The following is a 12906-nucleotide window of genomic DNA, read 5'->3' as shown; positions in this document are numbered from 1 at the left end:
TTAGGTTAGACCTTTGCTTTGCTTTATAAATTAAAAAGTATTTATTTTAAAGTGTTTTTTGTAAACTGTTTTCTTTTTAGAAAATATTTATATAAAAATATTTTTCAATATGTGAGAAAGCGAGAAGACGGACATGCCGTACGTTGTGAATGACCAACGCATGAGGACGCCATTGGCCGTTTTAACAACAGATGTTATCTACGGACCAATCAGCTGTGACGCCGATGAAGCACTATCCAATCAGTTTCCAGTTCTACGTTCTTCGTTTTACGAGCGTTTGAGGGTGGGGCTGCTCAGCCGGAAAACTGCTTTCTTTTTTAACACATTGTAATCTGTGGATCGGAGTTAAGAGGTGAGTAAGATTTGCTATGTTGAATTTTTTCAAATCTGTGGTTCGTTTTGATTCGCAAAGTGAGACGGATTTTTTGTATCCGCAACGTGGTTATACGCGGTAGTAGCTGATGCTTGTGGTGATGTTAGAGAGGGTCAGAGCATATGTCGACTGTCACTGGTTTGACAGTGAAGGCAACATTAGCATACAGTAACTTGGTTGTTAGTTGGACAAAATGTCCCGCTATCTCTTGAAATTATCTTTGGCGTAAGTGTAAACCATCGCTCTTCCACTTGAATTGTTTTGGCTTTTCCATACATCGCTATTTTGTTTCAGTAAATTGAGTTAGCTTCATTCAACAGACTGACTTTAGCTGTTCGGTGACACGTTTGCTTTAAAATCTGCAAATTAGCAGGGTTATCCTGCTTTTCCCTTGATAAATAACAATAGCGGAATGTATGTTATTAGCAGAAATGGGGAGATTTAACGGGTTTGAGAAGTTTTGGAATCCTCCTTAGCTTTACTTTGATTTTTTTTAAATTCCCCAGATGTGTCTACAGTGTTAACTCACTAGCCAACACATCTGCACCCCCCTCCTACTCTGTTGCTTGAAGAGTGCCTTACACTCAAATCCACTCCGAGTAGGAGGCATATTTGCCTATGATTTTACTGTGTAAGATAAAGCTCAGACTGAAGTTAGCTCATGCAATACAGATCTCAGTGATGATTGATTGCATCAGCATAACATACAACCCTAATGGTTACTGTAAAGCATCAGCCTTGAACTGAGAACCACCAATCTGTTACGATCTAAATCTAAATTGACAGCTTGCAACATAAACAGAAAAGCATTAGCCAGGCTCTTAGCATTGTTTGCTATCTGAGCTTCTGGAGAACTATATTGCGTTGCTTGCAGAAGTATTTATGTCCTTTGAAGCTTTTCACACTTAGTTAAGTTTCAGCCACAAACTGCAGCGACTTTCATTGAGATTTCATGTGATGGACCGCCACAAAGTAGAACATAACAAATGAAATGGAATGAAAAGTAGTTTTTTAGACTGTAGTTTTCGGCCCTCTTTAATCTGACACATCTGAAAGAAAGCCAGTGTTGCAAATTAGTTTCAGAAATGACCTATTAATTAAAATGAGTCCAACTGTGTGCAATTTAAACAGGATATAGAGCTGCTCTGCAAAGGCTTTATAGGTTATTGTAGTTACTTCACATTAGAAGACAAACATCACAATGAAAATTAAATAACACACCAGAGAAGCCAGAAATCAAGATGTAGAGAGATTTAAAGCAGGGTTTGGTTGTAAAGCAATATTTCAAGGGTTGAGCATCTCAAGGAGCTCTGTTCAATTCATCATGACTCTACTGCCAACCGGCCAGGACCCTACCAGCAGTCTAAAACTGGCAGGCCTGATAAGGAGACGATTATTCCATTAGAAGCAGCTTGTGGTATCTCTGGAGAAGCTGCAGAGATCCACAGATCAGCTGTGAGAATCTGTCAACAGGACGAGCAAAAGTTGCCACAAATATAGACTTTGAGGAAGAAGATGGTCTGGTCAGATGAGACCAAAATTGAACTTTTTAGGCTACATCCAAAATGTATTGTGAGTCAAAGAGCTGACACTACATTACCCTGAACACACCTTGAACAGAGTGGACTGGAAGATGAGTGGAGCTAAATGCAGAGTAATCCTGGATTTGAGATTGCAGCGAAGGTTCACCTTTGAGCAGGGTAACAACCATAAACGATACAACCAGAGCTACAAAGGAAATGTTAAGGTCAAAGCATGTTGATGTTTTAGGTTGGCCTAGTCAAAGGCCAACCTAAAACATATTTAGAGTCTAAAGTCTTATTTAGAGTCTGTAGCAAATCAGTCATTCTCCATCCAGTCTAACTGAGGTTAAATTATTCTGCAAAAAGAAAAAATAAATACTTATATTAGTCACTTCATAGAGTGAAATTGCAGATTTCAGTGACGATGAATTAATAACGTAATACACATTTGGCATGTGATCCACTGGCTAAAGCTGGATAATTCACTTCAGTAAAACAGTAACAAAACCAAACAGTACAGTTACTGACAACATGTTTATCTAAGTCTAATCCGAATCTGGAATGTACACCTACAAAGAGACAGATGTACAATTACTGCTTCATAATATATTAAGTGAAAAATACTTTCCAGATTTATTCAAAGTAAAGAAAAATACTTTCGCTCAGAATAGTTAAACACAGAGTGCTGAATTTAAAAAAAGGTACAAAAAATTTAGCTAATTCATCTTTTTTAAGATGAATTAGCTGAATTGGGAAACCAAAGTCTTGGTCATCTTTTCCAGGGTTATATTTGTCAGCTGCTATGTTGAAGAACCATTGGCTTACTAACCATAACCTGATGGGGGTGCTGGAGTTTTAACTATATGCACAGACTATATGCTTGCCAAGAGCTTTTGCGATATTGAAGAACAATCATATTCTGGTCTGGGTTTGCAATTTAAACAAGTGAACAGCAATTACATGTATTTAATGGTGTGTTAAATCTAATATGACAAGCGAAACAAAAAACACACCAAGTTTACTCTTTTAGCGTTTGAATTTATTTAAATATTTTTAAATGGTTACATGTCTGATAATGAAGCTAGCATGTGGATCTGTCACATGAAGGCAGGAAAAAAAAGATGGGTAAAGAGCTTTAGGTTTTTGTATCAGTTGACCTTTAAACTGAGGGTGGTGTTTGATAGATTGTTGTATTGATCTCAAGATCTTATGGAGGCTTTTCTTGAAGAAATGGCAAAAAGAAAAACAAAAGCAAAAAAAAAAAAAAAACTAAGGCAGTAAAAACAGATAAGCGAAAATTCTGTACTTCATGGGTTTTGTTGGAGATGTTATTAGCAGCTTGAAATGCTTGTGTCCTGCACAAAAAACAACAACAACAAAAAACAACAAAGGTCTTGTAGCTTGGAGCTGCAGTGGTCACATAGATCTTCATTATTTGTCTGAGGAAATCAATGAAATTGTCAAGATCCATATGTACTGTTTGTGCCTCATATGTTTGGCTACTATAGCCTTACTAGTCTAATAGACAGTTTTCATTTTCTCTGTAGTATGACAGTAAGTTGTGTTGAGACTCTATGGTTAGCTTCTTATCATTTTCACAAGTTTCACAATTAGTTTTTCTGACAGACATCATTTGTCCCTCTCAGTTGTTACATGGAAATAACAACACAAACACAGTGCGATTACACCAGATATGGCAACCCAAACAAACGGTGGTACAAAATGTGAGTCTGTGTTGCAGCTAGATACTTTTTGTTGAATTGACTTATAAATCTAAAGTGAAATTGTTTCTATAGTTGGTTACTTTTTCAGAATATTTACTACTTTCATGCATGACAGTTTTATGTTTCTCATTTACAGTAGTTGGATGTTGTTTCAACTACAGACTATTGACAACACCAGTAGAGTTGTTATAAATATAAAATATTAAAATATTTGATTAATAAAATCATTCGTGACACTTTTGGTGGCACTGACAATAATATCTATAACATAAATGCAACTGAAATCATTTATCGTAATATAGACTGTTTAGGCTAATCAGAGAGTTGAGGAACAATTAATTGGTTATCCTCGACTTCCTTTTTTCCATGAGATATAAATATAACATGACACAGAAGCACATTTCCATTAGCCACTCTTCAAATTGAGAAATACAAACAAACATGCATTGTGCAGGAGTCAGAATGTAGAAACAAAAAAATGCCCATATCCATAAAGTTTCTCAAATGTACACTTGTAGAATTTCAATTGCATAATTACACAATTGTACATTATTAGTGACACTGTAACAATTATGTAACTTAGTCTGAATAAATGCAAATATCCAATATCACTACAAACAATAAGCCATGACTACTATGGAACCTAAAACACTTAATTCATTCTCATGTAATTTTTTTCTTTTAAGGCAATATTTTGCTGGCTTTTGTCAACATGCTGTTTGTCACAACGATGGATCAGTATAGATTACTGGTCTAACCCTTATTAAATATATCACAGTTTCACTGAAATGCCTAACCTGATCTGAAAGGTTGTTTTTAAGTCAAGTATTGTATCAGTTGCTACTAGAAAACAATAAGAGGTTGTTTTATTACAAAATATTTAATAAACACCCACTAAATTTAGTTGTAATTTTTTTTTTCAGTTAATGTGCTTATTGCGCTATTATCCTACTTTGCTGCTTTCTTTGTAGGATACCACAACAACCTGATATAAGCTGGGTAATTATTATTCGAAGCATTTCCTGATGATAATTTTTTGACAATATTCCAATGTTTTAGATGCCCCTTGTTTGGCAAGTCATCAACATAAACAAATCAGCTTTGAAAACTTCTTCACAGCTAGTTATCAACACAGAGTGGTGCACTGACATAGCAACCAGCCCCATTGGTCACGTGGTGCAGGTTGCGACGCCGTCATCATCAGGGCAGAGATTTGTGAGGAATAAGCAGACAGAAGCAGGGAGCTTTGGAGGTGCGCCGCTTTCATAGCTTTTTGCATCGTTCCTGGTGTCTCTTTTTTCCTCTCCACCCGACCAGAGAGCAAGAACAGAGTATCTGTTCAACATTTTAGAAACCCAAATGCCCGGTCCCACCCAAGCCCTTTCCCCAAATGGAGAGAATAACAACGACATCGTCCAGGACAACGGAACCAACATCATTCCTTACAGGAAAAATACTGTGCGGGGAGAGCGCGCCTACAGGTAAACCAGCGTAATGCCGCTTTTATGTCATGTTACGATGGGGGGAAAAAAGGTCATAAAAAGACACGCACTGTTGCAAAACCTGAAACGCAAGTTCTGTTCTGGCCTCCTCCTCGGCGTCCCTTCTTGCTTTGCAGCGATCCGTTATGTTTTTCCTCCTCCGATTGTCAAATCCTGTTCGCTCAGAATGGGACTGTGGCGCAAAATCACTCTAAAATCACCCTAAAACCACAGATTCCTGCCACGTTACATATGCCCAAATCGTTGCAGGTAGCAACGGATGGTTCAGTGGCTCAGTGTGCATTGGGACAAGAACATTTTTATTCATTTTTCACGGGGAGGCTTGACACGGAGCGTCTTTTGAATCAAGCGGCTACCCTGCGAGAAGCTGCTGCTAGAACATTCCCATCGTGACATGACAGTCTGCTGCGGACTATCGGTCTCTGCTGCTGTGATAAAAGGGCATTTGGTGTTTCTAATTAACGTATGCAGTCGCTATAAAAGAGATGACTGCCGCCGCGTTAAGATTCAGGTTCAGGCATCAGTCCAGCTCTGGTTAGCCCCGCAAGGCTAACAAAGCATGCTAGCAGCAACGCATACATCCGCTTTGTTGACATGAGATGGGCTGGCCCAGTTTCCTTCCTGCCTTCGGCCTCAGAGAATCACTGAGAGGACCCCTCTCCTCCTCCACAGCTTAATATTATGCCGTGTATCTTGTTCTCTGCGTGTGGAGAATGATTATTAACTGTGTTAATATGTTATTACGCTCTGCTCCACGATCAGAGGATTGTGTTAATGGTTCTGTCTTCTCGATCCATGAAATGGTTCCGTGCACAGGGATTTTGGGGGGGAAAAAAGATCAAACCTAGTTTGGAAAATAGAGATGACTGATCTTGTGAAACACAAAATCTTGTTGGCAGGGGACTAAAAGTGGGAGTACAATGAATTTACAAAACAGGCTTTGTGCAATTAGGATAGGTATGAACCAGAGATTTTTTTTTTAATGTGTGGCTAATTTCTTATCCCTAATATTTGCATACTTTTGATCTGAATGTTCCAAGTTTTGTCTCAAAACCAAATAATTATTTTTCTACTTTTGGGTCAATTAAAAACTCAACTGTAAATAAATAACTGTATAAATAATAATTTATAAATAACTGTAATAAAATGTTCATTGTAAATTAAAACAATGATTTCACATGTACAGGCCAAAATTAGAGAGCTGAATCCCTCAGCATCACTGACAATCCGGCAGGTCTTTGTACAGTGTATTCATTCATAACACCCAGATTAAAAAAAAACAAAAAAAAAACACACACACACACACACACACAATTACAGCACATCTTATACCCTATTTTAAGACAGATTGTAGCTTACCATTTTTTCCACACCTCAAAATGTAAAAGTTTGCCATAGAATAAGATATTGAGAATACATCAAGCCCCAAATCTTTGTTTTTATTAGCTTGATGTAATATTATAATCTTAAATATCATTTTTAATACCTATAAGTGGAAAATCAACATAATTACCAGAAATAAAGGCTTGAAAACATCAGTCTGTGGTGAAATATTTTTTTTCTCGTAGTGAACCATCTTATTGAAATAATGAAAATGTTCAATAATGTTCTAATTTATTGATTGTATATTGTTGTGATATCGCCATTCCCTTTTTTTTTAACACACGCACACACAAGCTGATAGGAAAAATTCCCAGTGTGAGTGGTTGCTCATATTTATATATGAACTTGATGAACCGCTTGCAAAGTTGTTTTTCCATCAGAATGAACAAATTGCCTTTCTAATTCAACACTTTTGTAAGATTTATGTTATAAATTAGTCTTTGAGACAGACTGAGCAATATCATTACAGCAGTAGAATAGATTTTTATGATTCCGTTTGGACCCGTAGAACCACTGGAGCCACTTTGCGCTTTTGTCACTCATCCGTAGTTCAGCTGATCACAGAACATTCCTTAGTTGTTGAGCTACCTGCTGAATTTCTGAACACTGACTGGGCATCGTTCGGGCAGTTTGTTTAACTGCCTCATCTGTAGATTAAGGATCAAAGTTTTAGTTTGCAGATATGTTGATGGTTCGTTGTAACCTTTTTAATCTGTAGTTACAAGTGGCCCCAATTAGTAGATTTGGCAACCAGATTTGGAATATTACAGTTTAATCTCATGTAAAAACGACAACAAAATAAAACAAACAATGGATGTGTCTGCTACTGGCAAGAAAATCTGTTATTGATTTCTAGAACTTCTGTTTACTTTGACTCCCAGAAGAGGACCTTTTCTGTGCATTTTCAGTTAATAGCTTCAGAAATTTCAGGAATATGCAGTGTAACCTGGCTGGATTTATTGTAATGGTATCTACAATGATAAATGAAAGATTATTGAAATTAGGATTTTTACAGTGATGTGATGCATAATGAGTCAACATGAGCTAAAATTAGATTCTCAACCCATGATGCACCTGGAGTTAAGCTACCACAACTATATGTTCACACAGAATGACCTAACTGCTTTTATTTAATTAGTAAAGTTATTGAGTAGTAGTCTTTTTTTTTAAACATGTTATTAAATGTTTTTATTTTGACACTAACCTTTTCAGTTGTTATCACATACCCAAAATGGTCTCTTTACGCATGGAGAAGAAAAAGCCGGTTGACAAGTAATGTACAGCAACAAGTGGGGGAGGGGTAGAGCTGCGCAACTCTGACCTCCATGAATTTGGAGAAAACTCATATTATTTTTCTGACGTCTCATTAAAAGCTCGACAGTGCAGGAGAGGCATCAGTAAGGATATTTGGGGGTTTGAAAGTGTTGCTTTGGCAACCGGCCCATTGCTGAGGTCCTAAAAATTAGCCTGGAGTTTCTTGTCACATCAAAGCATCAGAAGATTAAAAACTCTCTCACAGACTAAGTGACAACTTCACATATTACCCCTAATGCCATTTTAAGCTAATAATCACAGGCTTATCAAGTCTTTATTTTCTAAAAAGATTTTGAACAGGGGGAAGTTAAAACTCGCCGCTCTGCATTTGTTAGTTAACGTTTTTCTCCTTTCTGTTTCAGCTGGGGGATGGCGGTCAACGTATATTCTACCTCAATAACCCAGGAGACTATGAGCAGGCATGACATCATTGCCTGGGTTAACGATATTCTCTGCCTAAACTACACAAAAGTGGAGCAGCTCTCGTCAGGTACGAACAGGCAGCGTCCGAGGCGCCGTTTGATACGGGAAGCATGTTTTGCAGATTGCATCTTTGCTTTGTAATGCATGGATGGCTCTAAATCCTTTTCTGTTTAAGATAGCAGTTCTACAGCAACCTGTGGAAACATGCTCACCTCTTTTCTTGCTGAGAGTTGTCTAAAAATAAACCTGAAGCCCGCTGCCTTGTCCCGCTGTGGCCGAGTAATCCAATTTCAATCAGTCACTTCCTTCACAAACACGCACACACGCACACACACGCATACACACACACATACACATACACATACACTCTAACCCTTTTCTTCAGGTGGAGACTAATTGGTTGATTACTTCTTATGTGCTTCCTAATTAGGCTCAGATTAGATTTGGCCTACATTGTGTGGGATCCCCTCATTTTTTTTCCAAGTAGATGACATAAGAAAAAATATCCATAATTTGACCTGTAATGTTAGAATTTACAAAATTGTGCATTGTTCTTCCTTCTCCAGGGGCTGCTTATTGCCAGTTCATGGATCTGCTCTTCCCTGGCTGCATCAGTCTTAAAAAGGTCAAATTTCAAGCTAAATTGGAACATGAATACATTCACAATTTCAAACTCCTGCAGGCGTCCTTCAAAAGGATGAACGTGGACAAGGTGGGTCGCCCAAATGCGGCTTTATTCAGATCACGCGCCTTCTCATTCTAACACGCGCTTCACTTTCAATATCTACTTCTCAGATTATTCCAGTGGAGAAACTTGTCAAAGGCAGATTTCAGGACAACCTGGATTTCATCCAGTGGTTTAAGAAGTTCTTTGATGCCAACTATGACGGTAAAGAGTACGACCCGGTGGAAGCCAGGCAGGGTCAGGATGCCATTCCACCGCCCGATCCTGGTGAGCAAATCTTCAACCTGCCAAAGAAGTCTCACCACGCAGCCAGCTCCCCCACGGCAGGTAAGCTTCAGCTGACAACATGAAAGGAAATTAATAATTGTTAAAGTTTAGTCGACTTGACTCCACTCCGCCATCCACTCTGCTCAGCATCCCTGTCTGTACTGGAACCTTTTGAGTTTTGAAACGTTTGTGTCTGACAGTGAATGGAAACTGTTTGAACTTCAGTGATTTAAATCGAAATGGCCTTTTTCTGATTTTCTGTCAATGTGCTACAGGAGCTTCAAGGTTGAGCTCTACTACTCCCAAGGCCTCAACGCCAACATCCAGACCCTCTTCAGCCAAAAAGATACCTGCAACTGTATCGACTCCTGTCAAAGGAGAGAAAGAACTGGAAGTGCAGGTCACACATCTGACTGAGCAGGTAGGTAGGCGTTCGCTCACACTCCCAATTTTAGTTTGTTTACGTTCACTTTCCCAGTTCGTCATACAAGGAGGCTGTGCAGCATTTATCATTTCCACACATAGAGGAAGCTGCTCTAAAGAATAATGAAACAGAGTTTGCTGGGATGCAAAAATGGAGAGTTTCGACTTTTCCGGTATTTAATCATCTCCTCTGAGATTAGGCTAAGCTTTTCCTCACAGCTTTGCCTCTTTGTGAGGATGTTTTTTTCTTGTTGGTTTGAGCAGATAAATATTTATTCAGTTATTATATTGTTCTTTTTTTTTTTTTTTTACTGTGTTCCAAGATGAAGATTTGGACATTTGGTTGTTTTGGAAACAGCTTTGTCTTTCAGTTTGTCTTGTCACTTCTGTTTTTGCTTTTGCTTCCTCATTAAAGCATTTCCTTCAACAGTTCTGTTTTTGTTTTCAGGTGAACACATTAAAGTTGGCACTGGAAGGGGTTGAAAAGGAGCGGGACTACTACTTCAGCAAGCTGCGGGAAGTGGAGATGCTGTGCCAGGAACAGGGTGAAGAAAACAGCCCGTTTGTCGATCGGCTAATGGAGGTGCTTTATGCTTCGGACGAACAGGTCGGCTTCAAGTTCCAGAATTTCTTTTTCTCTTACATGGGCACATTTTCTTTCTCCCGTTTTGATGTCTCTAGGGGCTGTTTGTTGTGAGTAAGTGGTGTCAGAGTTCATACACAGCCTTGAAAAGTCTGGGAAAAGTTTTTCTGAGCTGGGAAAGTATGAATGAAAGAAAATTTAGTTTTTTTTTTTTTTTTTAATTTTCCACACTTTGGTTTTTCATCTTCAACTTGTAAAGGACAAAACATGCAGTACATGTGGTTGTTTTTAATTTTTTAAAAAAATATATATAATTAACATTATTTATCTTTGATTTAACCAATCACATGTTGATTTTAGCATTTTAACCAACAATATCTTATTTTTTGACTTACTGACTAAACGCAAACTCATTCAAAAATCGAAACCCGGACACTTAACTACTTTATGGACAGCTTCAAATTTAGGTTGAACTGGACCTATAGTCTTAAAATGTTCTTAAAGCAAAACTTGTAGTTTGTAGTTTCAAGTCCATCTTAATAGTTAAGAAATCTGGTGAAAGTTATTGTCCATTTGGATGAAATAAGAAGTCTTTGTGTGCGTTTGTAATCACATGAGCTTGCCTTGAACCGATACTCAGCTTCAGCGTCTCTTTTTTAGGACCGAGGGGATCTGGCTGAGGGTGACGGGCAGGAAGCAGACCAGCAAGCCCACGAGGCGACATCACAAGATCCGCAGGAAGAACAAGATGAATACTGACTGCCATCATCCCTCACCGAAGTTAAAACTCCTCTTTTTATTATGTGAGAACTGTCAAAGGATTTTTAATTTTCACTGTTGTTATTTTATTTTATTTTATTTTTGTTCTCTCCAAGAATGAGCACATGAAGCAACCTTCTGGATTAAAAAAATACCATCACAGGGGTTTCTTTTTTTTTTTTGCATCTCTGCTCACTGTTTGGTGTTTTTGTGACTCTTTGGTGAACTGCTGTGGCAGGTTTGTGCCCATGACCTCCACTAGCAGACAAGCTCAGACCATCACAGAAGTTTTCACAGACTGTGTGGGTGGAAAGTAGTTTTGACTCCTGCAGTAGATGTGATGAAATGCTGAAGTTTTAGGCAGGTAACCTTAACCTGTCATTGCAAGTGTTAAACTCTACACTTTTGTTATTATTATTATTATTTTTTTTATTTCTGTGTCATTCTGCATATCAATATTAACCACAAGAATGCAATAAGCAAAGCCCTGGAAGGGCTCGTAGTAGCTCTTATTTAACCTCCTCCCATGTGTTGCACTGACATTGACTCTGTTCTGGACAATCTGTCCATAGATCCTCACCGTATTTATTATTATTATTATTATGATAATTATTATTAAGCCTTAGAAATAGAGCAAAAATCTGCATTGCATCCTCGTGAAGGGAGGACTATCCTGTTACGGAGTTACAAATAAAATGTAGTAAAATGCCAACTTGTGACTATTTCACAGCTGTCCTCCCAATTACAAGTTTCCAGATAATCAGTGTGTCGAACAATGTGTTATTGGAGCAGAACAGCTAGACTTGACTAGTCTTATGATAAAGCAGCCTTTTTGAGGTTCTCAATCTCAGCGCTCTGTTTGTATTTTTAGATCTTTTCTTTTTTTAAAACCACAGGTCTTAGAGAGATGAGTCGGTTCACTGAGCAGGTTGCCTCATAATATTCCAGTAAGTACATTGTGTACCCTTTCTTAATATTGCATTTACAAAATATTGAGCTGAACAGCGCACCACAATGCTTTAGTTATATAATATTATGTAAATGAAAAAGGAATGTAAACATGTACTGTCAATAGTTAATGAATGGTAAATGTTTTTTTTTCTTCCATGTCCCATTCCTTATGCATTCCCCCAAAAATGTGTTGCATGTTTGCATTTCATTTGTGAATAACTTGACCTGCTTTTTACATATTTAATAAAAAAAAAAACAGATATGTTAAGTGAGCTTTTGTATGTTTAACTTGCTGTTTGAAAGATATTACGATTCGAGTGGATGTGCTGTAATAAAATTACATTTTGAGTCCACAGAAGACGTGTCCTGTAACTATAAATGAACAGTGACTCACAACTGAAATAACTTAATTTATTTGTTTGATGGAGTACTGAACTGTTTTCTTCACATCATCCTACATTCGTCGTCCGCAGTGTAAAATAGAGGTGGCAGCATCATGCTGTGGGAAGGCTTTTCTTCAACATGGACAGGGAAGAAAAGCCTGGAAAAGGTGTAGCCAAGTACTGGGCAAAGTTATAGCTTAAACTGAATGTTTTATATGAAAGCATAGTCGTATTTTTAAAATGCCAAGACTGAAACCCATTTGAGAAATTAAGGCAAGGCTTAAAAACTCCTGAGAATGCCCAGAACGTTCAGTCTCTTAAGCTGTTTTAGAACTGTAGCAAAATGTAATTCTAAAAAGTGTGGACTTAGTGGGGTTGAACAAGCTCACAAGATTTTTAGAAATCTACTTGTAAAAACATAAACTTAAGCAAGAAAAACAATAAGCATAAGGAGCAAAACGTGGACTTAATATGCTATGTTTGCACGGTTCCCACAGAGTTAATTATACATTTCTGAAGAAAATCTGCCAATAGTCATAACAGTGTTGCGTTTACGTCCTCCTGTTTTATGGAGTGGCAGTTTAGCGAAACTAAAGTACATACGTGGAGTAGA

The 12906-nt window shown here is 37.9% G+C and overlaps 1 protein-coding gene across 2 annotated transcripts; it reads left to right on the top strand.

The window, feature by feature from the left end:
• Positions 1-266: 266 nt before the first annotated feature.
• On the top strand, positions 267-12265 carry mapre2 (microtubule-associated protein, RP/EB family, member 2). 2 transcript variants are annotated; one of them, XM_007548681.2, is made up of 7 exons: positions 267-352; positions 8182-8309; positions 8809-8954; positions 9038-9254; positions 9470-9615; positions 10066-10224; positions 10861-12265. In XM_007548681.2, exons 2-7 carry the CDS (start codon positions 8189-8191, stop codon positions 10957-10959), a joined length of 888 nt encoding a protein of 295 aa, XP_007548743.1. In that variant the 5' UTR covers positions 267-352; positions 8182-8188; the 3' UTR covers positions 10960-12265. The 2 variants fall into 2 exon arrangements, with proteins under 2 accessions (XP_007548743.1, XP_007548742.1); XM_007548680.2 differs by lacking the exon at positions 267-352 and adding an exon at positions 4756-5101.
• Positions 12266-12906: the final 641 nt, after the last annotated feature.

This window comes from Poecilia formosa, unplaced genomic scaffold, assembly GCF_000485575.1.
Source record: "Poecilia formosa unplaced genomic scaffold, Poecilia_formosa-5.1.2 Scaffold27, whole genome shotgun sequence".
NCBI lineage: Eukaryota > Metazoa > Chordata > Actinopteri > Cyprinodontiformes > Poeciliidae > Poecilia > Poecilia formosa.
Note: the sequence above shows the minus strand (reverse complement) of the source record. Positions and strands in the feature narration are given on the sequence as shown.